This window comes from Apus apus, chromosome 8 (genome assembly GCF_020740795.1).
Source record: "Apus apus isolate bApuApu2 chromosome 8, bApuApu2.pri.cur, whole genome shotgun sequence".
Lineage (NCBI taxonomy): Eukaryota > Metazoa > Chordata > Aves > Apodiformes > Apodidae > Apus > Apus apus.
The window spans coordinates 11,260,191-11,284,192 of NC_067289.1; the positions used below are offsets into that span (position 1 = coordinate 11,260,191).

The 24,002-nt window shown below is 36.9% G+C and overlaps 2 protein-coding genes across 7 annotated transcripts in view; both read right to left on the reverse strand.

Annotated features, from left to right (window-relative positions):
- The window catches only part of XRN1 (5'-3' exoribonuclease 1), a 35,242-nt gene extending 33,154 nt beyond the window's left edge, over nucleotides 1–2,088 (reverse strand). For all 4 annotated transcript variants that reach the window (XM_051625823.1, XM_051625821.1, XM_051625820.1 and 1 more), the window contains exon 1: nucleotides 1,982–2,088. In XM_051625823.1, the coding sequence (XP_051481783.1) occupies nucleotides 1,982–2,056 (75 nt within the window). In that variant the 5' untranslated portion in view covers nucleotides 2,057–2,088. The remainder of the gene's footprint in view (nucleotides 1–1,981) is intronic.
- A 276-nt stretch (nucleotides 2,089–2,364) lies between these two features.
- Nucleotides 2,365–24,002, reverse strand: part of ATR (ATR serine/threonine kinase) — a 40,633-nt gene continuing 18,995 nt past the window's right edge. For all 3 annotated transcript variants that reach the window (XM_051626493.1, XM_051626495.1, XM_051626494.1), the window contains 25 exons: nucleotides 23,775–23,888; nucleotides 22,733–22,848; nucleotides 21,739–21,859; nucleotides 20,680–20,817; nucleotides 19,239–19,446; nucleotides 18,582–18,760; nucleotides 17,570–17,734; nucleotides 16,786–16,877; nucleotides 16,095–16,186; nucleotides 15,395–15,572; nucleotides 13,934–14,110; nucleotides 13,453–13,612; nucleotides 12,775–12,954; nucleotides 11,367–11,509; nucleotides 10,857–10,954; nucleotides 9,871–10,103; nucleotides 8,959–9,093; nucleotides 8,311–8,511; nucleotides 7,853–7,996; nucleotides 6,952–7,102; nucleotides 5,968–6,124; nucleotides 5,694–5,847; nucleotides 4,692–4,843; nucleotides 4,337–4,442; nucleotides 2,365–2,986 (listed from right to left, as the gene is read on the reverse strand). In XM_051626493.1, the coding sequence (XP_051482453.1) occupies nucleotides 2,813–2,986; nucleotides 4,337–4,442; nucleotides 4,692–4,843; nucleotides 5,694–5,847; nucleotides 5,968–6,124; nucleotides 6,952–7,102; nucleotides 7,853–7,996; nucleotides 8,311–8,511; nucleotides 8,959–9,093; nucleotides 9,871–10,103; nucleotides 10,857–10,954; nucleotides 11,367–11,509; nucleotides 12,775–12,954; nucleotides 13,453–13,612; nucleotides 13,934–14,110; nucleotides 15,395–15,572; nucleotides 16,095–16,186; nucleotides 16,786–16,877; nucleotides 17,570–17,734; nucleotides 18,582–18,760; nucleotides 19,239–19,446; nucleotides 20,680–20,817; nucleotides 21,739–21,859; nucleotides 22,733–22,848; nucleotides 23,775–23,888 (3,768 nt within the window). In that variant the 3' untranslated portion in view covers nucleotides 2,365–2,812. The remainder of the gene's footprint in view (nucleotides 2,987–4,336; nucleotides 4,443–4,691; nucleotides 4,844–5,693; nucleotides 5,848–5,967; nucleotides 6,125–6,951; nucleotides 7,103–7,852; nucleotides 7,997–8,310; nucleotides 8,512–8,958; nucleotides 9,094–9,870; nucleotides 10,104–10,856; nucleotides 10,955–11,366; nucleotides 11,510–12,774; nucleotides 12,955–13,452; nucleotides 13,613–13,933; nucleotides 14,111–15,394; nucleotides 15,573–16,094; nucleotides 16,187–16,785; nucleotides 16,878–17,569; nucleotides 17,735–18,581; nucleotides 18,761–19,238; nucleotides 19,447–20,679; nucleotides 20,818–21,738; nucleotides 21,860–22,732; nucleotides 22,849–23,774; nucleotides 23,889–24,002) is intronic.

A 24,002-nucleotide genomic window follows, 5' to 3' on the forward strand; every position in this document is an offset into this window, starting at 1 on the left:
CATTACTATGTTTCAGCAAGAGGAATGAAGAAGAGAAGAAGGAGATAGGATTGGGTAGTCTCTTCAGTCACCTGCACTAACTACTCCTCTGTTGTGCACAACAACCCCTCAGTATAGTTAAGTTCCATAACAAAACTGCTCTCAACATGCTCAAACACCACATCACCCACACAGGCACCACTTGCAGATAAGACAGCGGGGAATTGCACTGGCTGCATTCTAAAGAGATGAAAACTAAAGCTTTTATACGGAAGCAACATACATGTGGAAAACAGATGACTTCTTCAGGAACAAGACTATAATATGATTTTAAAATTATTATGTGTTTTACATAGGAATTGCCTTTTATCCTGGATAGCTACTTCTATAACAGCAAACAAAAATCCTAATCTAGCTGGTACTATGTGTCAGTTTGAATATTCAAACCACCTGGCAGACAGAAGGAAGAACAGAGATACATGGTTCTGCTGAAGCTTATTATCACAGATAACAATCTAGACATTTTCTTTTCCCTCTTATACAAAGTAAACATTCCGTGTAAACTAATAGCACAATCTAATCTTTAGAAAGAATGACTAGACACTTACAGTAGCACTAGGGTACAAGTTAAGAGTTGTGCTTTCTGCTTAATTTAAGAGCTCTAACTGCCTTTTTCAGGAGGCACGGTGGGTCCTAGCCCCTGCTGCTATCTGGTTAGAGCAGACACACACTCTGCCTCCCTCAGCTGCCACAGTTCACAGCTCTTAAGCAGAAGTTTAAAGCTGCCAGCAATTTCAGTGAGCAGTCCAGGCTTTTAACAGAAGAGCTGAAAAGCTAACACACACTGCTGCTGCCTTGCTACATGGACGACAGAAGACACAGCAGTGAGAGCTAAAAAAGCATAAGCAAAGACTTAAGCTTTGAAAACTGCATGGAAACTGAAAGGAAGGGCCAAACATCGAGGTTTGGAATCACTTCAGCAGGACATCTTAGATATATTCATACAACAGCTATTTAACCTTTTTAAAACGCTGTCTGTTTAGGAAAAATGTTTTAACACTGAAACATGCCTTGTATCATCAGCCAACTCTTTTCAGAACGTCTTTTTTCAGACTATAAAACCACATCCATAACGTCAGCTGAAAGTATCAACGACAAGTTAAGGGCTTGTTTCTAAACATGATTTCTCTGAAAACTAGATGATAACAAACTACGATTTCTCTGGAAATAATAATGTGGGTTTTTTTCCTGTTAAAGCATTATTTGCAGCTTTCCTTTTTCAACCTTTACCGTACTTCTCGCTTTTGCTACTAACACCAACTGTCCGACGCATGCGACAAGGAAACGGAGCCGAAAAACCTGTCCCCCGTCATTGCTGTGCCATTCGTCGTCAGCAGCAGTAACTTTTCGAAGCCCGGTAAGAAGGAAACTCCGGGCGGCTGCTGCTGCCGCGGGGAAGAGGGAAGAAGGGAAGAAGGGCCGCCGGGAGCCCTGCGGAGTTTCGGGGGCCCCGGGGAGCAGCGGGACCGCCGGGAACAGCTGCCAAGGGGCAGAGCCCGGGCGAGGGGACCTGGACACGGCCCCGCCGCGGAGAAGCGCTCCGGCAGGGCATTTCCTCAAGGAACAGGGCAGTTTCGGTTCCGGTCCTGCCGCAAACTACTTGCGCGGACGGAGGACGTGCGAACACCCGCCCCGCCGCGCTCGAGCGGCGGGTAACGGCGGCCTCGGGTGGGACTCGCAGGCTCTATGGGGGGCTCCGAAAACCTCGCCCGCCATCCCGCGCCTTTCGGCCGCTTCGAGCTGCGGCTCTCGCCGAGATGCCGCACGCCCTGCCCGGCCCGTCTCTCGGCGAGCCCGCCGCGTCCCCAGCCCAGGCCCGCCAGCCCGGCCGGGGCCCAGGCCCGCTCCCTCGCCCCGCCGAGGGGCCAGCCAGGAACCCCCTCCTCCGCGCCGGCGCGGAGACGGGCCCTTGTCAGGCAGCGGCGCTCGGCCCCCAGCTCACCTGATGCTCCTTCAGCACCTGGCTGAGGCACGGATACCGCTCCGAGATCCACCGGTAGAACTTGGGGACGCCCATGGCCGGCGCGCTCCGCCGCCCCGACAGCCAGACCCGCGGGCCGCGCTCCGCCTCCCTTCCGGCGCGCGGCGCTGACAGCGGCCCGCCCGCCCGCGCCATAGAGCGCCGCCCAGAGCGCCGGCAGCACCATCGAGAGCGGGGACAGAGCGGCGCGGGGCGGGGCCGCAGCCCCTGCCTGCCCGTCCCGGGGCGGGAGGCAGCGCCGCGGGGGAGGGAGCCCAAGGAAACCCAGAGCTCAAGGCCTGCTGAAAAAAAAAACCCCACAACGATCATCATTTACAAAAAGCCCTTCTGAACCACGAGCAGGAAACATCGAAAGAACCACTTTAATATCGTATCAGTATAAAACTGTGCAATGTCAAATTTCCTAATCTAGAAGTAAGGCAAATGAGAAAAACCTTTACAAAAATACACAGTACTTTACAGAGTGCATTACTACAACACTGCAAAAATTGTTCATGAAGTCAGAGTAAGTATGTACATAAGAAACTTGCAGAGACCTGCTCAGACTAATTCTTAAGCAGTTCTATCTACTGCCTTCTGTATGTACACAAAACCTAAGCTGTAACACCTTACACACCTGCAAGTGTATTAATAACAACATACTTGCAAGTCTAGAGTATATTTTACACAAGACTGCTCTGCTGCTCACAATCAGAAATCAACATAAGTTACCAGGTATCCCTGGTTAGTACCTTCTCAAGAGCATTATAACTTCATCACGTGTGAATGGTATTGTTCCAAAGGGAAAAAAATTCACATGTATGGAGCCCAACCCATGTACATCTGGCAGAGCAGGTTGTCATCACTTGCTTCTTGAATAAGGTAATGAACATGCCCTTCAATGGATAAGGGTAATCCTTTTATTCTGTTTCTAGTCTTAATGACACCTTGTAGCCGTTGCTCTATATCAAGGACGTGGGTTTTGGCCTGGAAACAAAAAAGGAAAAAAAAAAAATAATTGCCATTATACATTAACTTCCACTTCTTAAAATAAAGAAGTATTTACTAGGATGTGTTTGAAATCTGTATGCTAATTTATTACAAAGCCCAGTTGCCAAAACAGTTACTTTGAAAATAAAGGATACTCACATTTAAAAATAATTCTCTAAAATGCATAGATTATTGCTCAAGCTCTCTCACGTTACATTTTTACAGATAAAACTTACCAGGTAAGACTGAAAAAGCTGTGCAAGTGTATTTGAAAGTGTTAGAATGGTCTTTATTTCATATAATTACTTTCCAATAAACAAAAATTTCTAGTCTTTTTCTTGGAATTCTGAATAAAATTAAAGAAGATACCTAGTCTGGAAAACTGAGGCCAAAATTATGAGTAAATGAAAAGGTGTAATAACAGGTTATGCTGAGCAACTCAAAGTGAGTTGTTCTGAGACCCAACAGAGCAGCTACTTGATACCAATTATTCACACACATTTTCTTTTAAAGCTCAAGCATAACACTGGTACCTATTAAAAAAAAAAAAAGTTATATACAACTATGTGGGTGGTGCTGTAACTAAAAGAAGGATCACAGCCTAGTTGAAGATCAGGAGATAATCACTCCTCAAACAGCTCAGGTAAGTTCTTTGATGTAATAGAGCTTCAGTACTGCACTTTGTCCTTAACTGCTGTGTTTGTCAGCACTCTTAAGTTTTATTTGCTATTACACAAAATTTTTTTCACTAAGTATTCATTTTAAAGCGAAAATGAAACAAATGACAACTTTTGCAAAGGGGAAAGAGCAAATATTACAGGTTGTGCAAGCTATATTTTGGATGAACAATACAGTTTGTATCAGCAGCTACAAAAGAAACAGTACTTAGGAAATCCTAATTTTAACCAAGTATTCCTTGGCATGTAACAAGGCACATAATTATTCAACAATAAGCAACCACTCACGAAAAGCACAAAAATATGCACGGAAAAATACTCCAGATGTTAACATCACTGTAAATCTGGAGGACAGTGCAACAGGCAGTGAGGGTATGCAGGAGCCCCACCTATCCTATTGCTTTTGTTGGTTAGTAACACTAATAAGAGAATTGTAGGCTCTATTTTCTATTATTCTTTAGTAGACAAATTACACTTGCTATAAATTAAAATGGTGTCTTTATGGATAAAATTATTAACATAGAGATATAAGCATGAAGAAATAACCACAGGAATTTTTTCAATTAAAGAAAACCCGAGAAAGTTAAGGTTTCAATTAGAAAATATGTAACTGGCAACCATAATGGACATTTGACTTTTGAGTACTTGGCTATTCTTATTCTCAACTAACCTTTTCGTTGACAACTTCTCCGGTTTCGTTCACCTGTGCTTTGCTGTTCCCTTTCACAGGTTTACTCCATTCCACAAGAGGATCGTGGAGAAAAGTCTTTAAGACACTAAATAATTAATTAAGAATTAAAAAAGAGTAAGATACATATAATACATTTTCAAAACAAGAACAATGTCAGGAGTCTAAAGTCAGCACTGAGTGTTTATATTTTTTTATATTCAACTGGGTGTCACAGTAGGACTGAGCAGCCTGACAGGCATGTGCTGAAACTGACACATTCACCAGCAGTTACTGTTTCAGGTTTTGAGACTACAGGTAGCTTTTTCAGAGCTCATGGCAGAACCAGTTGCTGTACCTCATTAGGGGCTCCCTTTGATCACGCATGAGCCTCATGGTGACTTCACAAGCTCTTCGGAAGAGACCTTCTGTTCCCATTGGACCCATTCCATTAACCATGTTGTGAGTGAGACGAAAAGGAACAATTTCTGGAACTTCAAAAGTTTCTCCCTTTACATTGACAAAAAAAGAGTATGTCATAAGTATTTTGAGCATTATTCAAGTAGAGGGTCACACTTCAATTGTTTTTAGGCTTTATTCCCATCTTTGTCAGTGGCAGTTTCCTGGCTGACAAGAGATATTTGCTCAGATCACGGTCCTTCTCAGCTTTTAAAAGGAAATTACAGTGGATGAAGGATACAAACATCCAAGTAACCTCTTTTCCCCAGTTTTAATACACTAACAGAAAGTATAAAATTTTGTTCTAAATATTTATTACTGCTCTGTAATTTCATGCAAAACGCTAACTTTTCTTTTGTAATATGCAAGTTAGCTTAAAAATATTTCTTCTTTTCAAATTAAAGGTTATGTAGGACAACTTAGACTTACTAAAAAGCAAACAGAAGAAATAAACTAGTACCAGTACCTCACTTATCTAAATTTAAAAGGATACCAAAAGCATCTTTCAATAGGAACACCAAAGCTCCCAATCCCACTCTGGCCACAATAGATGCTGTTTAGTTTTACAGAACCATTGGAATTTTTGTGCTGAATTGTGTGAGGAAAAAAAACCCAAGAAACTCTTCACAGCAGCAGAACTCTGAATTTAGTAATTACAGCTTTTTTTGGAGGGTGGTAGTGTCACAAAATACAAACACACTAAAATTTGGGCTATTCTAAGTGTATTCACATCAGCTAATCTGATATTGGTAAAATCAAAAAGCTGGCTTTTATTAGTGCAGTACAGAGAACAATCATATATTCCTTACATATCCCAGACAAAACAACCCAAAGATGAAAGAAATCTATAATTTACATGCATGTAGAATAAAGAGCAAGTTCAGCAAGCAGTATTTCTCACCTTATTGAAAAGGCAGTTGAAATCCACATGTACACATTCACCAGTCAAGGAATCAAACAGGATGTTTTCACCATGACGGTCTCCTAAGCCAAGTATGTAACCTACCATGGACATAACTGCAACAGAACGACAGTAGGCTGACCTGCTGTTGTACCTGCAGAAACAGGCAGCACATGTGTCCAAGTCACTTCCTCGGGTTATCTGTCTTTATTCAGTAGTATCAGTAATATCTAGTGAAATACACAAAGTAGATATTCTTGAGCTAGTCACTCACCATGAAGTAGGATCAGGAAACGTTCTAAGAAACCATTCATGAAAGAGAGGAGGATGGCGAGGCAGAAGGACTTCTTTGAACATTTTCAGCTTTTCAGGCAAAGGTGCTGACTTTGGAAGCATGTGCTGACGCAATTCTTTTCCGGTCATGTAGATACCTGTTACAGACCTCCTCAATTAGGCAAAATAAATCCCCACCTACTGAGCCTCATACATACTAGTACAATATGATGTTTTAGATAAACATCTCCATCAAGTTGAAATAAATGAATGAATGGAATGTTCTATGGGTTATTACCCATAGAACACAGTGGTGGTGGGGTACTGGAAATTCAGTAACAAATCATCATGGTAACTTCAAGAGAAGACCTGGCAAAAACTCACCATTTTTATCAGTGGAGCGAGGGGAACACACATACACAAAATAAATCACCCTCACAAAGCCATTTATGAATTCAGCTGAGATGTCTGGAGTTCCAAACTCCCAGCTGTCTGCATACATCCAGATAACACTTGAAATTTTCCCTCAAAGTTTTATTGCACTGACCACAAGGTTGCTTTGTTAACAAGAAATTCAGAAGAAATCTTTTCTCTGGAAAGCTGCTGTACGCTCAATCTTGATGCAATTCTAAATTATCTTAATTATCTCACACAAATATAACAGAAATGAAAAACAACAGATCAAATCTAAGGAAAAAGTTCACAGTCTTTTCTATTATTCAGTGCCACACCTAAATTGCCATGGTGCTGGCACTGCTGCTGTATTAAGATGATTGTATTATTACTTCTTGCCATTACTACTTGTTTATTTTATGGGAAGCATTTAACAGTATAAGGTTACCACATGTATGAATAATAATATATCACATACAGTTAAAATCACATGTGACTGCATCTTCCTAGGAGATAGTCTGATCCTTGTTGTCTCGTTTACTAATAAAAATACAAGACCTTTAAAAAATAAAATACCTCTATATTTTTTTACCTTTTTCCTTGTAAAGCTTTATCAGTATATTTCTTAAACCAGCAGTATTGTTCACCCATTCAATTATGCCACATTCATCATTTAATGGAATAACTGCATAGGTTCGAATGTGAAGTTCCCTCCTTCGTGACTCTGCATCTTTTCTTAAGCACTATTCACGAGAGAAAAATGAAATTAAGAGATAGCACAGATAGGATCAAGATGTATCAACAACATTAACCATTCTACCTATATCTGTTTTCCAATCACGTGATCTAGAATGTAAATTCTAAGCTTCACTGTCTGCAGTCGGTCAAATGTAAGCAAAAAGCTCATCTGTTCTCCAAAGCATACCAAAAGAGAATTTTGCAGTAAATAGTCAAACTGTAAAACTTACGTACATGGCTTAAATCCTTTTAAAAGCAGTATTTGAAATAAGTGTTGTAGTGGATCAGAGATGCTATCATCTGCTTTAACCTCATGGAAAACATAGCACCTTAAACTTAAGCATATTGCTGAGAAGTAAAATATAACAAAAATAAGGAGAACGGCAACACTTTTAGTATGAAAAGATGAATTTATCTAGTTCTCATTAAAAATATTAAAAAATACAAATTAGAAATGTAAATCATGACAGCAGACAGCTCACAGTTATTTTTTTACTGTAAATAAACTTTCCTGTATGTTTTTGTTGGAATAAGCAATTGTTTTGGCAAATTGCTGTACTTTGCTACTGCTTTCACAAGTCTGTAAGCAGTTATACGTTATCAACTGATATTGATTACCATTGGAATACATTTTGCAACAGTTTTACTTTTCTCCCATTACTCCTTATCTCAAGGTAAGTTGTTTTTTGTGTTACATTTCAGCATTTTAATCTGGCCACCAAGTTTAATTAATCTAATTGTCTAACTCATCAAACCTTGTTAATAAGGGAGTTGAACTCCATGAGCCGACAGTCTTTTCTTAGATCATCTTTTGGCTTACACATCATAATGTACGATTTCCCATCTGAACCTTTTAAGGTGATCTTTTTTGGCTTTTGAAGTGAGGCAAGAATTTCCACCTAAGGAAAATTTGAAATTTTTATTAACACTCATAGCAGATCATACAAAATAAAGTTTGACTGTAATGAATCACTGCAACAAATCACATTAGCACGTCCATGGTGCTACAGCCTATTAACCTCAGGCCTAAACTTTATCATTTACTTTGTTACCAAGGGGCCATATCTGTCTGAGGTTGTTATGAGAGAAGCCACTCAATTTCCACAACAGTAATTTTGATGCTTCCTGCTCCATTTCTAGGGAGGTAAGATATATTTGCAGCTATATTTGTTTAACATGACTTTTAAAAATGAGGTGCCAACTAGAGGCTCACCGTATCATCAAAGCCTGCTATGTAGGCCCAGCATCCAGGGAAAGGGTCATGGTTAGCATGTGCACCAGGAATTGAAGGAAGAGTTGGTATCATTACAGATTGTAAAGGAATGAGAATTTCACTAAATGTGTGCTCTTCTACTAATTTCTTAAGTGTTTTGAAATGAATATTCATGCTTAACGTTGAGCTGTTTCCATCAACCTTGAAAAAAAAAAGTGTTCAGAAGTTAAAAATAAACAATTAAAATATTACTGCTATTTCACATTAATTAATAGAATAGAATTTATTTAGCTTTACCTTTATTATCAAGTTCCTTTGTTCACAAAACAACAACGAGTGTATTTTTATAATAAAACTGTGGAATTTACTGGGCAAGACTCATACATGAAAGCACAACACAATGTAAAGCCCATGCACTGTGAAATGTACCATTACGTACCGAAATATTTTGCTATGTGCTCAATTTAAAGCCATTTTCTATTTTTTATTATTAAATAAAAAAGATAAATCTTTTACAAGTTCGCCGAGTTTCTGTTCAATTGCAATAATGTAATAAACTGGCTAATGAAAGATATCAGAAAAAGTTTGATTAATGACATTTTTAAATAATCCTATTACATGCATTAATTTGCTTATTTTTGTAAGTACCGGTTTGTTGCATAGTTCCAAGAGCTTATCTGTAAGACGTGTTGCATCTCCAATAAATTTTCCTAAGGATTCCTTCATGTGAATAGCTTTGTTTAGAATTTCCTTACATCTATTGACACGCATAGGGTAAGAGGACTGAAAAAACAGCAAAGTTACAATTCATTAAACAGTAGTAAAATCAATTAAAGAATCCCCAAAATCCACAATAGTTAATACATTGTTTTCTCTACTTATTGCTTGCCATATTTAAAACACGGAGAAGGATGTTCTCCAACTCAAATCTCGTACCTGAACAAGTCCTGAAGGGGCACAGTTGGTAGAGGGGTGGTGAGGTTATTACTTTCTGACACGGCTCTTGGGAGTCCCATAACATAAATGCCAATATTCAAGAATATGCCAGTAAAGCCTGAATGTCATTTCACCAGCCTTAAAGAAATAGTACTTGCCATGCTTTCCAATTTGCTTTGGAATGACCACAGCACCAGGGAAGTATTAGGACTAAGTGGCATATCTATCTATTCATGTTAATCAAGGCACAGAGATGATTATTTGATTGTTAAACTGGAAATGTTATTACAGTTACTAAAAACAACAAAATCTGTTGTCTGTAACTAAGCAATTCATCAGCTATTTGTTATCCAAATCTTCTTTCCTAATACATCATACAAGTCAGGATGCATGTCAGCATTCTAATCCAGAATACGTAAAGACTAACATCTGAATTTTAGACTGCAATCAACTCTTTGGCAGTGATAGCACTGATACTCTGTTTCACAAAACTGTATCACAGCAACTGAAACACTCAATTCCTTCACATCATATTGAAGCAAAATAGGTTGTATTCACACTTCTCTCTGATGAAAACAGTTGCACAAACTTTAATAAAGGTGTAGCTATACATAATCAAGGTACCTTGGACACGGCAGTCATCATCCACATTGCTTGCTGTGGATAGGCTAAAAACACTTTAGCAACAATCACCATCAGGACTGCAAAGACTTCATCATGGGAATGGCAGATTCGGGAGATTAACTGAGAAAAAGCTGTCAGGAACTGGTAAGGAGCCAGGTGATTTGTGTGCTCTGTAATCACCTTATTTATTTTAGCTAAATCATTTTTCATTTGAGCCCGTTCTGAACGACTAGCTGGAAAACACAAGAGGACAAGATCACTCTCCTTTTTTTTTTTCCCCATCACAAACATAAAGTCATTTAAAGCAAGCCCACAGTTGGTAATTTTCATAAGCCAAAAAAACTTAAGGAGCAGCTCCTATTGTAAAGATCTTTTTTAACATAGCATACAATGACTAACACATACGCTATTTAACTAACCAGAGTAACAGGAAATAAACAAGCACAGATCGAAAGGAACACGGAACAGATGACACTGGAAAAGCTCTCCTTGCACTCTTAAAATGAAACACCTATTACTCCTCTAAAATGGTGCAGTGGCACAGAACAAAACCAGTGTGTTTCCCTAGTAAAAGGATTCCAATGTTTAGTGGAGATGACATGAAAAATGTCTTTATAAGACATGAAATAGCAGATGTGCTCCAGTTTCCACCCTTGCATCTGAGGACCCAGGATAAGCAGCACATCGACAGAGAAAGCAGCTTCTGATGAGCCTGCAGCCAAATGCAGTTGACTTGAATGTACAGTTACCTGAGGAACAACACTCTCTCATTACATACTTTAAAAAAATTTGGGAGGGTTTAATTAAAATAATACTTTCCTACAGATTAACATCCTGTCGTTTACAAGGAAAACAGTTCTTTCTTGTTTACATTTAACCTCAGGCAGTAAGTCTAAACAAAAAACTGTGAATATACTTCACTGCTCTTGCAATTTTATATTCAAAAGTATGATACAGGAAGTATGCACTGGGAAAAAATGCTGTACCTTTATCAAATTCATATGCTTTTGCTCCGAAGTCCAGCCATAAAGATAGCATTCTTGGCATTGATTGGTAGATGAATTGGTTTCCATACTGTAGAGACCTGTGATTACATGTTTAATACACAATATGTTAATTATATGTATTACAAGCATTACAAACATCCTTAATTGTTTCACATTCCATTCCTGACTTTAGAAATGTATGTTCAGCATTTTAATGCATCTGCAACAACTAAAAGCTTAGTAATATTAACAAGATTTTTGTTTTATTAGTCAAAATAGTAGATGAAATAATTAACTGTCTTACGCAAGACAGACAACAATTGCTTAGTCAGAAGGCAGAAGTAAATCAATTAGTTATGAAAACAAAAGGAATCATTGAGAATTTTGTTTTACAACACTGCATAAAAACTTGAGTCAGTCTGAACTACTGAAAGACAATATATAAAATTTTTTTTCCATGTAACAAGCATCCTTCTATAGAAACTAAAAAAAGTTCCCCTAGGGTCTAACCTCCCAAAATGATGAACTATGTATCTAATCAGATCTCCTTGTTTTTCCATCTTGTTGTCAGTTACCATTGGCATTAATTTATCATAATATTTAGCAAGATAAAAATGTCCATCTTCCCATTCTGGCAAGAAAGTTGTAACATCCTGCAAGAAAATCAAGAAGAGAGAAATACTTTTGAAAGGATGCTAGATTTAAAAGAAAAGAAAATAAAATTAAATATTCTCACGAAACAAGAATCACATTAGCTACCTTGAAGTAAAAAAGTATGAATTGTAATGTTGTTAACTCCAAAATTGTAATTTTGCCCCAAGACACCTGTCCAAACTAGAAGTCCGTTCTTAAAATACCTCTTGGATTTGGAAACAGCAAGGTAATTTAAGACAGGATGATGTAGGATTCCTCAACTATGAAAGGTTTTAGTTTCATTAAAAAAACATTATCAAGTTCCTCATAATTATAGGCTCAATACTGGGTTTATTTTAGTTTTCTAGAAAGTAAAACAGCAGGATGTTTTACACATTTCTGTTTTCTTCCTCAAAGCATGGTGTTTAAAAGAAAATGTGTGACAGAAAAAAAAACCACAAAAAAAACAACTTAGCAAATGGCACATCCATTCTCTAATAACACTGGCTTGTTTCCAGTGGCAATATTTAGACAGCAGAGAAATCTAAGCATTAGAATTTTAATATAATCCTTCAAAATCTCATTAGTTCCCATAATTTCCACCTTCATTTCATCTGATACATCATTGGATTTTTTCTCAAAATGACTGTTACAGAAGTAGGACAGTGGTAAATATTAACAGCATCAAATGCCACAAGTTGGCTAGAAGACATACTACTTTTAAGGAAGCCTAATAAGCTGCATCTACTACCAGTTTAATATGCAATATTAATCAATGCCAAAACAGCGTGTCACTGGCATAGCAAGATGAAGCAGTGTAGCACTTTGTTCTTGAAGAACAACACACCAGATGCCTCTTTTCCTAGCTAGTTCTTCAGAGATTGGAAGCATATTTAAAGCACAGTTAGAAGACACTACCAGAAAGAGAAAGAACACTGAAGAGCACTGCAATGTGTCATCAAGTTACCTCACTGTTTATTTACAGTAGCCACATTTTAGTGAGCAACTCTAATCTGTGCTTGCATAAGAAAAAAGCCACACTCTTGCAATTTGGTTTTTACTTTAAAAGTATTCTTAGCTCCCTGTGTTGACATGTGTAACCAAAGCTAATTCAGATAGATAAGCCTTTATAAGATCTACCTCCCTCCTACACATTGATAGACCATTTCATCCCATTTATGCCCCTGATTGACATAATCAGGAGCATAACAATAGCTTACTTAGGGGTTATATTATTATTCTTATTAAAAACAACAGTGCTGTTAACACCAGTATATCAGATTACCTTGTACTTTTTCATAACTGCATTGCTTTCAAAGTTGGCAGTTTCTTCCATAAATCTGCCCACTAGCAGCATTGCCCGACTATGGATGAGTTGGTTTTTGGTACTGCATGGTGCTTTATTTTCAGGGAAACATAACTCAACCCCCTTCTGGAGAACAATGAGCGCTTGATGAGCCTCACCCTAAGGGAAAGAGGAAAGCATTTTATATACCGTAAATAGGAGTGATGTGGAACTCACAACTCGCAGCTGTTATTAAGGCAAAGCTATGTCCCCGAGTCTGTTCTAGACCATTCTGGCTGTGGTAACTGCATATTACTGACTTCAAAAGCTTCTTGTTATCTCGGAATTGTTGTCACTTTAGGTTTACAACAATTTCTCCCATGTTTGCTGCCTGCCTCTATTCATTAAAAGGCTATAAATTAAGGAAACGTCTACCATTAAGATAGTTTTTGTTTTGACAGAGGCAGGTAACCCACCATTTTATGAACAGCTCCCACAAAAGTCAATGCATACAGAAAAGGGCTGACTAGCAGTTGGAGGTAAAAACTTGTTGATACGTGTTGATAGTCCCAGTTAACATATTTTGTGTATACTAACTGCAAGCCTTTTTTTCTTGAGGAAAACAAAAGATTATTTTCTTGCATGTAAGATAGTAAGTTCCATTTTTGTTTTCCTTACCTTGGACCAGAGCCACTTGGCTCTTTCTATATACAGTTCTGAGAGTGTAGATTCCCCAGCATTCAGAAGAGCATTATATGCAGTCTGGTGATGACCAGCTTTTCTTGCAACTCTGGCACTCTGGAGCCAACACTGACCAACAAGCTCACTGTAATCCTGGCTGCAGAGATAATTTTGCAGAAAATGAAAAATTTCAGTCACAAAAGCTACTTTGCAACCTGAAGTAAATATTTCTCATAAAATTTCTCATAAGCTATATACTACACAGTGATACTTTGAAACTATTTGTAATGCATCTGTTTCACATTTTTTCCATTTAGGCCTGAAACCAAATGCTCTTCTCCCCGTCTATCCCTTATCTTTCCTAGAAATACCACAGCTTTTGTCTACAACATAGATTTTCATATTTTTATCTTCTTCCATCCAACACAGACATTACTGAGAAAACAATGTGGACAGACAAGAAACAGTACATTCTCACCTTTTACTGAGACTAAGCAATGCCCTTCTCAGTGCCAAAATGGGTTCTTTTGCTCTGTAAGAGTTCTGGGTCATTTCAATACGAGCACACCAATTCAGGGAGTCTCTACCGTGGTCATCAGCTGGTTGCTGAAACATCGGTCCAATACTGTGTTCTAACTCACACAGCATGTGCAACCTGTGTTAGCAAAATAAAGGCAAAAAAATCTGTGAAAATGTGTTGCTGTTTAAGATCTATGCAAGTTTTGCACAGCTTTCTCCATTTTCTTTCTAAAAGTTGGCTGTGTAAATAATTTGAAATAGTAGGACTTCTAAAAGCAAAAATACAGCAAAACCAAACACAGAAAATCAAGGATTTTTAAACTGATAAGTTAGTTTCTCACTATTCCTATATCAAGCTGCTGAGCACAGAGACAATGAAGATCACTTGGAGAGGAAGTCAATCTTCACAAAGAGTATTTATTTCCATTATTTCTAGAAATAATTCTTAAAAAAGTCTGATATTTTCAACTAGTATTATTTTAGTGAAAATATACTGCTTGTTACTTCAACATCTCCTTGAAAATATAGTTCTTAAAATTATTTTAATATACCATTATGATTAGCTATCACTGTAAACATATGAAGAGGCAAAGCTGAAAGCTTGTAAACACCTATGTTCTTACTGGCAGAGCCTAAGTACAGTAAGTGTATGTGACAGAGACAGGGCCTGAAGGCTTCGAAGTAGCCCAGATCAACAGCTAAACTGAACTACTTTGAAACACTTCACTCTCAATACTCAAACCACACGTCCTAAATAAAGTAACACTGAAAAAATTACTAATGCAACAGAGAATTAAGAAATATGTACTTCAATTGGCTAGTTTCATGCAGTATTTTGCCAAAAAGATGTATTTACAGTGCAGAGGAAGTATTAAGCCTTTTTAATTTAGAAAAAGACCACTCACTTCTAAGTCCACCACAGCCAACTTCAAAATTGAGAAAAAGAGTAAAACTACTGAAAAGGATGGGGTTGCATTTTTTAGTGCTTTTTGTTGGTAAAAGGAGTACTTTCAGGCCACCATACAGATTAAAAGAAATGCTGTTAAGTTACTGGCATTACTGGCCTATATGTACTACTTCAAGCATGGAATTAAATTGTTTTTATTATCTGATGTTTACCTAAACTTGCTTGCTGATTTTGGAAAACTATGCCCAACAGTTTTACTGTAAATATTTTTTCATGGGGGATAAAGTCCAAATTAATCAAAGACTTCCAGTTGGCAAAGTACAAAAAACAAAACAAAAACAAAACAAAAACAAACAAACAAAAAAACAAAACAAAAAAAACAAAACAAAACACAAAAAACAGAGTAGACAGAAAATGCACACCAACATCACATATTTGGAAATGTAAAATTCTCGCTGCATAATTGATGATGTTATTTCTGGATTTGAAAGTCATGACATGAAAACCAGAAACCTGATAATATGTTCATATCCTCGCTGATAGGATCCTCTTTCAAAACTTGCTGCTGAAAGGGGTACAATCTGCTCTGCTCGAACAATCTTGAGTGTTTCATAAAAAGCTGCTTCATTTCTCTTCTTGGCTGATAATAATAGATGTCCTAGTCTGACACTCCAAGTAGTGGACTTCACATCTTGGGAGAGGAAAAAGAAGCCTCTGTGTTAAATAAACTGTTTCTTTAAGCAGCTTAATCTGAATGTGCTAATTTGTCTTAACATACTACTGGAAATACAAGGTTTTTTAGAACTCATTAATTTTAGAAATACTAGTTGTCCTGCCACCTTTTTGGGGGGACAAGTCCTGATCCCCACCTGACCACACCCACACACTTCCCTCATTACCAACCTATCACTCACTACCCCTCATGTCTTTGTTACCACATGGATCACCATCCCCTGCCTTCATTGAGACAGACTGCAAGAACTTGCTAGCACTTCTGACCACAAGCACTGGCTTGAAATTTATACTCAAAGAATATACAGTTTACAACCAATTAGATTTACAAAATCTAGAAGAGGCTCCGAACCAGCCCTCACTTCAGTTAAACCCAAGACTAAAGAGCTACAATAGCTGCCCCTTGATTCAAGATGATTAGACTAAAATATACTTTTAAAAAATGCAAGAATATTCATATTTTAATACCATGATAACTCACCTGAAGCCAAATAATTTTCCAGTAAATCCCACTGTGACAGTTTCCAAGCTGCTTCCACTCTGTAAGTGTTCAATTCAGAAATCCATTCAGACCTGTTAAAAGAAAATGAAGGCAATAAATGCTTGTGCCGAACTCAGTATTTTTTTTTTCCTTTCCCTCCCTTAGTACCTTAGTTCTACATTATACTAGCAAATACTCTTTATATAGAACTTCTCTTGCTTAAAAACTATCAAGGTAATCTGGCTTCAAATAAAATGTAATAAAACCAAGGACATACACTGAAAAAAAATAGCTGAACAACACAATCCCACAAATTCAGTTTCCAACCAGTGCATTTAACTTCTATGGCAGAGTTTAAAATGACCATATTGCAATCCCGTTATGCTATTAGGCTACAGAATAGCTATGGAACAAGCAATATGTAAGACAAAGAATTAAAGATTCTATTTAACAAATTAAAGTACATATAAACACTGCACACAATGCAGACAAGAAGTACTAACATTCCTGCAAGTCTTGAAAAAAATTTATAGACAAAGCACTTAAAGTTTTCTAGCTTCACATTGCTAATTGAATATGCTTTATAAGCCTCAAATGCTCGATAATGTAAAAAAAATGGCTACTGAGGCATAGGTGTAACACAAGAGCTTCATATTACTCAAATAAACATTATATTAGTTGCTTACAGTACCTGTTTGCAAGTACTCCGTTGACTTGAGTAATTACAGTAGATAACTGACCAAGGCCTAACATGGACTTCACTACACCATGATAATGAATAATCTAGAAATAGGGATTAAAAAAAACCACACCCAAATCCAAATTAAAAGAAAACCAACACATATATACACATTAATGACATTCATGGCAGCATGAAGGAGGAAACATGTCTATATGGATGCTTTTTATATTATAAAAAGGCATAACCAATTGCACCATAAGCTAAACAAACATTCAACATTTAAAAAGTCTCTGATTATGAAATAACTTCCATCACTCTATAGGCAATTCCTGAAATGCACCTCACCACAAACATAGTTAGATGTTAATTTATTAATGCTCATATCAGAACTGTCAATATAAATTTGATTTAAAGTAATTATTGACAACAAGAAGAAAAAAAGTCACAGGACAGAACTAAATCCAGAACCTTAAGCAATTTCACTCTCTATAAAAATGTTTTCCTACTCAGGAATTGGTAAGCTGATCTAGCAAAAAACCTGGGATAAGCATGCAAATATTAACCCACACCTGCAATTATACTAGAAACCCAGCAAGAAATTTGTTTCAGTTTGTAAGACACTTCCAGTTGCTATAATTATTCAGCAAAATGCCACAGTAAACTCTTGTGTTCCCATTTTATGTAAATATCTTGAAGAGGTATTTTTGGCTTAGTCTTTCGTTAATTAAGATTAAAAAAAAATAAAATCATTCTATGTGTTTATAAAAAAAAAAATAAATTGTCTTGTACTTACCTGATCAGGTTCTAGTTGGATAGCCCTATCGTAACAGGCTGTTGCATCTCTTAACAAACCAATACTTTCATGCTCAAGGATTTGTTCTTTGAGAGATGGTTCTGCTTTCCTAATTGCACTCACCCCAGCTACTCCATCCGGCTCATGCATAGCAGCATACAATTTCTTTATGCAAACAGAATTGGAAATGGACATTAAAACCAACTCTAAAACAACAAGAAATTTTATATATATAACGTGCACAGAATCACACACCTTCTTGAGAACAAACTACTCAGTATGACTTCTTGGCATTAAGCTTTTATGGAAGATGTCAGTTTTGCTTGGCTACTTCCCAAGTTTAGCCCTACTTTGCAATAACACATCAACTTACCTGAAACAATATATACAAAGGGCAAAATAAATATCCTATTATTACATAATAAAGTAATATACCAGGAAGCTGCAGATTACTTAAGGTGGAAAAGCAACATACTAAGCTTTTCAAAGCGGAAATGCTGCTGAGGCATATAAACCATAAGGAATCACAAACAGGCTCAGCCCACAGGTTAAAATACTTCTTGAAAAGAATTGCCATCTTTTTCAATACCCTTAACATTAGCTTTTGCTCTACTTCAGAATAAGCCACTTCGCTTTCTTTCAAATGTGTTTTGGCTTTGCTTTTTTTTTTTTTTTTTTTTTTTTTTAAAGTTGGCTGTTTTCTCTTGACAAAAGGTACAGGGTTAACTAAAAGCAGTAAATGCTATTCCTTCAACAAAAAAAACATATAACTATTTTCAGGATTTTACAATATTTTATTATACTCCTTACTTATCATTTAAGGAGCATGCTAAGCAAGGGGAAGTACTAAAAATTGCTGAAAGGCAGATGACTAAACACTTGTAGCAAACAGCAAGAGCCCGACTACATCTTCTCTGCTTCCCACCTCCAAAAATTTCACCAAGCTTTATTCGTGTATGCCTATTTTCATTTTTAAATAAAACAAACAGTAAACAAGAAAGAATTTCAGAACCTGAAGAAATCCAAGGTGCTCCTGAATGTTTTGTTTCTTCTCTGTGATGAATGATTCAAAGTGCATCACAGCCCTTGTGTAAGCCTTGGAGCGAAAGGAAGCCACAGCTAGTGTATCCTGAGGTATGAGGTCTAGAAACCGTGTCACATTTTGATATTCTCCATAGTGCTCAGTTGATGCTATGGAAAAAAACAACAACCCAAAACATTTTTAAAAGTCTGTCCATTAAAGTTTCTTTTCTAAGAATTACCTTACGCATCAAAAGTCAGTTACTATTTTCAAAATTTAGTGAAGTAATCAGATTAATTTAAGAACACATTTTTCTCTTCTGACAACAATAATTTATTTAAAATAATCCTGGTGAACTTCCTACATCTTGCATGAAAGCTTAAAATATGTTACACTGAACCTTTAGAAAGCTACTAAGAAATGAACATTTTTAAATTTTAAATCTCTATTTCTTACAGTGGGCATTCAAAACCATGGATTTGAGGTTGAAGGGGGTGGAAATAACAATATAATAGCAATAAATCATAAAACAGACTAAACATATTACAGTAATTGTGAATTCTTAAGTGGTCATAATGTGAAGTGACAAATTTAAATACTTACTTGAATAATGTAAATGCCATTTTAAACAAAATAAGCATCACTCACTTTTTAGATCACCTCTGTCTTTGCTAGACTTGCTAGCATTTTTCTCAGCAATAAGCATTTGGAACTTATGTCTAGCCCACTGAGTTAGATGATCAAGCATGGAGAACACTGTTTGCGTGCTCAGCTGACTTAGATCAGACGCACTGTCTTCAAGTCTTCTAGTAGACTGGTCATCGTGTTTCAGAACAGCCATAATCTCCATGTACACCTACACAAACATTAATGTGGTAAAAGACAGAAGTATCATACAGACATTGAAACAGTAGGAAACAGCAATGAACACGAAAAGGAAAGTAAAATACTAGATATTTCAATTACATATTTTAATAATTTTGGTCTTATTTGCAAGCTCTGTTTGTCCTGCAATCTTAAGAGAATGAAATGGCAAACCAAGTAGCCGTTGTTTTCGGGAGACTCCATACAGGGAGGAAGCCTTTGAAAATCAAACCCTTGGATTCAGAATAACCATCACAATTACTGGAATCTCACGTTTCAAGACATAATGATTACTACCACAATTTTGTTTTATACGAGTCAGTTTACCTAGATCAGAGAGCTAATGGTGAAAAAAGTGGCAGCATAAATTAAACTTAGACCCTTTTGTGGAGGCCTGCTCACTGGAAGTGCCCAAAAGCAGGCTGGATGGGGCTTTGAGCAACCTAGTCTAGTAGGGGGTGCCCCTGCCCATGCAGAGGGGTTGGAACTAGATGATCTTTAAGGTCCCTTCCAAACCAAACCAATTCTATGGTTCTATGAAAGACCTGCTTCCTGTTTGTTTTAGTCAACAGAGTGAGTTAACATCCATAACAGATGCTTACTGTTGATGTAGTTGATCACACAAGAAAAATAATCACACACCTCTACACACCCACAATGTTTAAACACAGTTATCTTACCTGTGAAATTTCAAATTAATAGAATATAAGTTACATTTTTTAGTCTCCTCAACTTCTGATAGAGGAAAATGAAGCAAACCAGACTGGATTATTCTTTTCTCTCCTAACCCTGTTTTGCTGCAAGACATCAATGAAGCCTCATCTGCGTGAGTCTGGTAGCTAAATAGTTTTTCCACTTAAATTGTAAGTGTATGCAAGGGAGAAAAAAAAAATTAAAGGTATAAATTCTCGGAAGAATACAAGTTGAACTGATTTCTTGTTTGTGTTGCACTCTCAATCCTTGTAGCACTCCATCTCTTGATGTTACTGCCTAATCTCTCATCCTAGGCCCTACTGAAGAAACACGAAATCCACAAAAAAGCAGTTCAACACAAACCTCTGTATATTCAAAACCCCAGCAAAAAGTTATATTATTATTACAGGAAATGGAGTTTAACATCTATACAATTTGCTCATGTACATCTACAGGAATTCTGCAGAGCTGAACAGCTCTTAGAAGAACAGCTCTGAGCATTCCTGTGAAGAATTTCTCTTACACAGCTCACCTCTTGTTGATCCTCTTGACTGCATCCCACCAAAACATACACAAGGATGTGTGGAAGCAGATAAATCGTTACTTTATAGTCATTCTTCATCATAATACTGCAGCAGTCAAAAACCTTTCTGGCAAGCTCATGTCGCACCTACAGAAAAGTGTTGTTTTCAGGAAATGTATCATCACAAAAGTGCAAATGCCTTAAAAATTTAAAAATTTTCTTTTTCTTGACAAAATTATTTGATGGAACAGAATTTGTAACATGTTTGTCTCCTACAGAAAGTTCATCTGACTTAAACCTGCAACCAGGATGCCAGATGGCAGCAGCTAGTACATGTGTCGGCTGCTGCTATCATAAACAGACAGGCAGACATTTATTATGTTTCAATTTTCCATGTTTTCTACACCACTGTTAACTTGCAGTGGCTACAGAAAAAAAACATTAAGGCCAAGAATCTACTACTGCACTCAGCCTCTATTCTGTCCTTAAAAGCCTGCAAAAAGTAGGAAACTATTAAGACAGGGAATTCTTTGTCTGAAATATAAAGAGGACAGTGTGGTTACTGAGCTATTATGATTTAACTCACTTCTTAGAATAGTTCATTTAGAAGCAAAATTTTCAGTGGGTCACTTACATATTGGAAGGGGAAAAGGAAAGGAAGAAAGAGATAAATCCTTTTTTTATGTGCTGGGGCTGTGGAGCTATGAAGAAATTAAAAAAACCTTTCAGAAACTGAGAAGGTAAATTTGAGGTTTTCCAGAAGCATTTCAGATATTTTTCAGAGGCATTTATCAGTGCCTTCAACTACACAAGTGTCACTGGACAAGGGTGAACTTCCTGGACTTGTGGCTTTGACGCTACCTGTGAAGCCCAGCCAAGAAGCAGCACTGCTGGGGAAAGAAAGGTGCCTGGTTACCTTGATGATGCCAAGGAGTATTTAGGTATTTGCTATAGGCCTACAGCAAATAGGCACATCCCCCCACATCCATCCCTGACTTTCAGAAACTGAAATGTGGTTCAAGAACTATTTCATATATACCAATACAGAGAGCAGATTTATTCTCTTACCTTTGTTATAAGATAACCTGCCCAAGTTGCCGACCATTCTGCAAAATTATCACCTAATTTGCTTAAGTAAATTGGCTTCTTCATCTTAGACCAATTTACAGCCTTTTGGTAACTCTTGTACCTGTAAATTTGAAATATCCATTTAATAAAACTAACTTTTTAATCTAATATAATAAAATAAACCAGCACATTATAAAGTTCTCTAACTACAATAATAAGTTTCATCTTCTAATTTTAAAAGATCATTAATACTTTCAGTACTCAGCTTCTTTTATTCTAGAGCTTCTTCAAATGAAGCATGAAAACCAAACAATGTAACGTTACCAGAATTTTTAAATATACCTGAAAGTGCTGTTCAAATCAGATTTAAGAAATGCAAGTTGATAAATATTTGAGTACTACAGTTTTGACAGTAAAAACACAGAAAATATATCAAAGCCAAGAAATGCCAAAAACTTTGTTTTCTAAAAAGGTAAAACTTTTCATGGATAAGCATGACTGTCTTCATTTGGAAATACAAAGGAAGCATTGTTGATTATTTCAAATTAAAGGTGCGTACATAAAGTTTTCTCCAACTATTTTTCTCATTAATTCAAGAAAAGGATAAATCAAATTAAAACCCAATGAGCTCCTCCTACTTCTGTACAGGGTAGGAGTAAAGGGATATTAATGAGTTTGTACTCAAAGTGAGAATTTGTGCACAGGAAAGAAAACAGAAACAAATGCTTTAAAATATCATATCAAACAATGCTCTAGAGATAAACAGGCAAATTTGGACAAAGTATGAGCTCAGAATTTTGCTTGTGATTCATAGATAATTGCATTCAAGTGCTAACTTGGCTTTAAATACAAAGATGTTATTTGAATTTTGAATATACAAATAACACTTCACAGAAGAGTAACAATCACAAAACCAAATGAATTAATTGCTAGCCTAGAGAAAAAAAAAAAATTAAAGCTGTTATGAAAATAATTTGCTGAAGTTTTCATATACCGTGTTTTTAAGTGAGGTTCCAAGATCTCCTGCACGTGCTCAGGAAACCTCCTCCAAAGCGTGGAGCCTGGACAGTCAGTGTTTGTCTCTCTACAGTCATAGATAGACAGTAACTCCTGGAAAGACATGGTTTACATGACCAAGTTAGCACTGAAAATATTTCATGACCACAGTCATAACAAAAATGGGTGTATATACAGAAGGAATGAGATAAGAGATTACAGAACGCTTTATTTAGAAATTACAAATGCAAGACCTTTGTCCAGCATAGTTAATCCTCAATTACTAGGATGTGTTGATTTCAACTAATGATTCCTCAGATACTCCAGTTGATGTTTGTACCATATTATCTAGTATTCTTCACATCTGCCATAAACCAGGATTAGAAGTTAGTCTGAGTTCTCCTTGTGCATAAGTTAATGAAATTTACTTATTCAGCTGACTACCTGGGACCATTTATTTCCTCCTGCAGCAAAGAACTGTTCTCAAATTTTCACAAAGATATTAAACAACAAAAAAAATTCAACAACCACCAAATCAGCTTGAATTTGGCAAATCAGCAGAATATACTAGTATTTGAAAATAAGTGCTGGCTCCCTTTGAGTTGCTTCTCAAAAGTGTAAGCAGAAACAATCTTAGGAATACTTATTGTTTTTCATTTCTGCCTATGGAACCTGCACCATTTCTCAGTCAGCCTCAGGATTACTCCTTGAATCATTATGTATGGACTCTTAGTTACCTCTGAAACATCAGATCTCTCCTGAAATATTGTGACACAATATGGTGCCTTTTATTTGATGACTCCTTGGTGAGGAGTCATGCCTCCTGATAACTCCTCCCAAGCAAGCACTGAAGAGTTTTAAAAATAAAAAACCACTGACCTGAATAATCACTGACCTTGCAATTTATAGTTGTATAGCATAAACTTTCAAATGCTTAAACATGTACTTCAAACTGTACATATATATATATATTGTATAATTCTAAGTTCAGTGTGATAGGAAATTGTGAAGAAAAATTAAGATGTAAGGATGTATCTTACCTGAATTGCATATGCTGCAGAATCCTGAGCACGGACATTATCAGCATAAGCAAGGAATGCTCTGGTCAGTTCCATTAATAACCCATAGGCAAAATTTGGATCCTCCACACCAGCCTCATTCACAAACAGAACATCAGTTTTAATAAAACAGAGTAATAACTGTATTTGTAATCTCAAAATAGTAACTTTGAAGCTTGATTCTAAACATTGCAGATGAGTAAGCAAGTA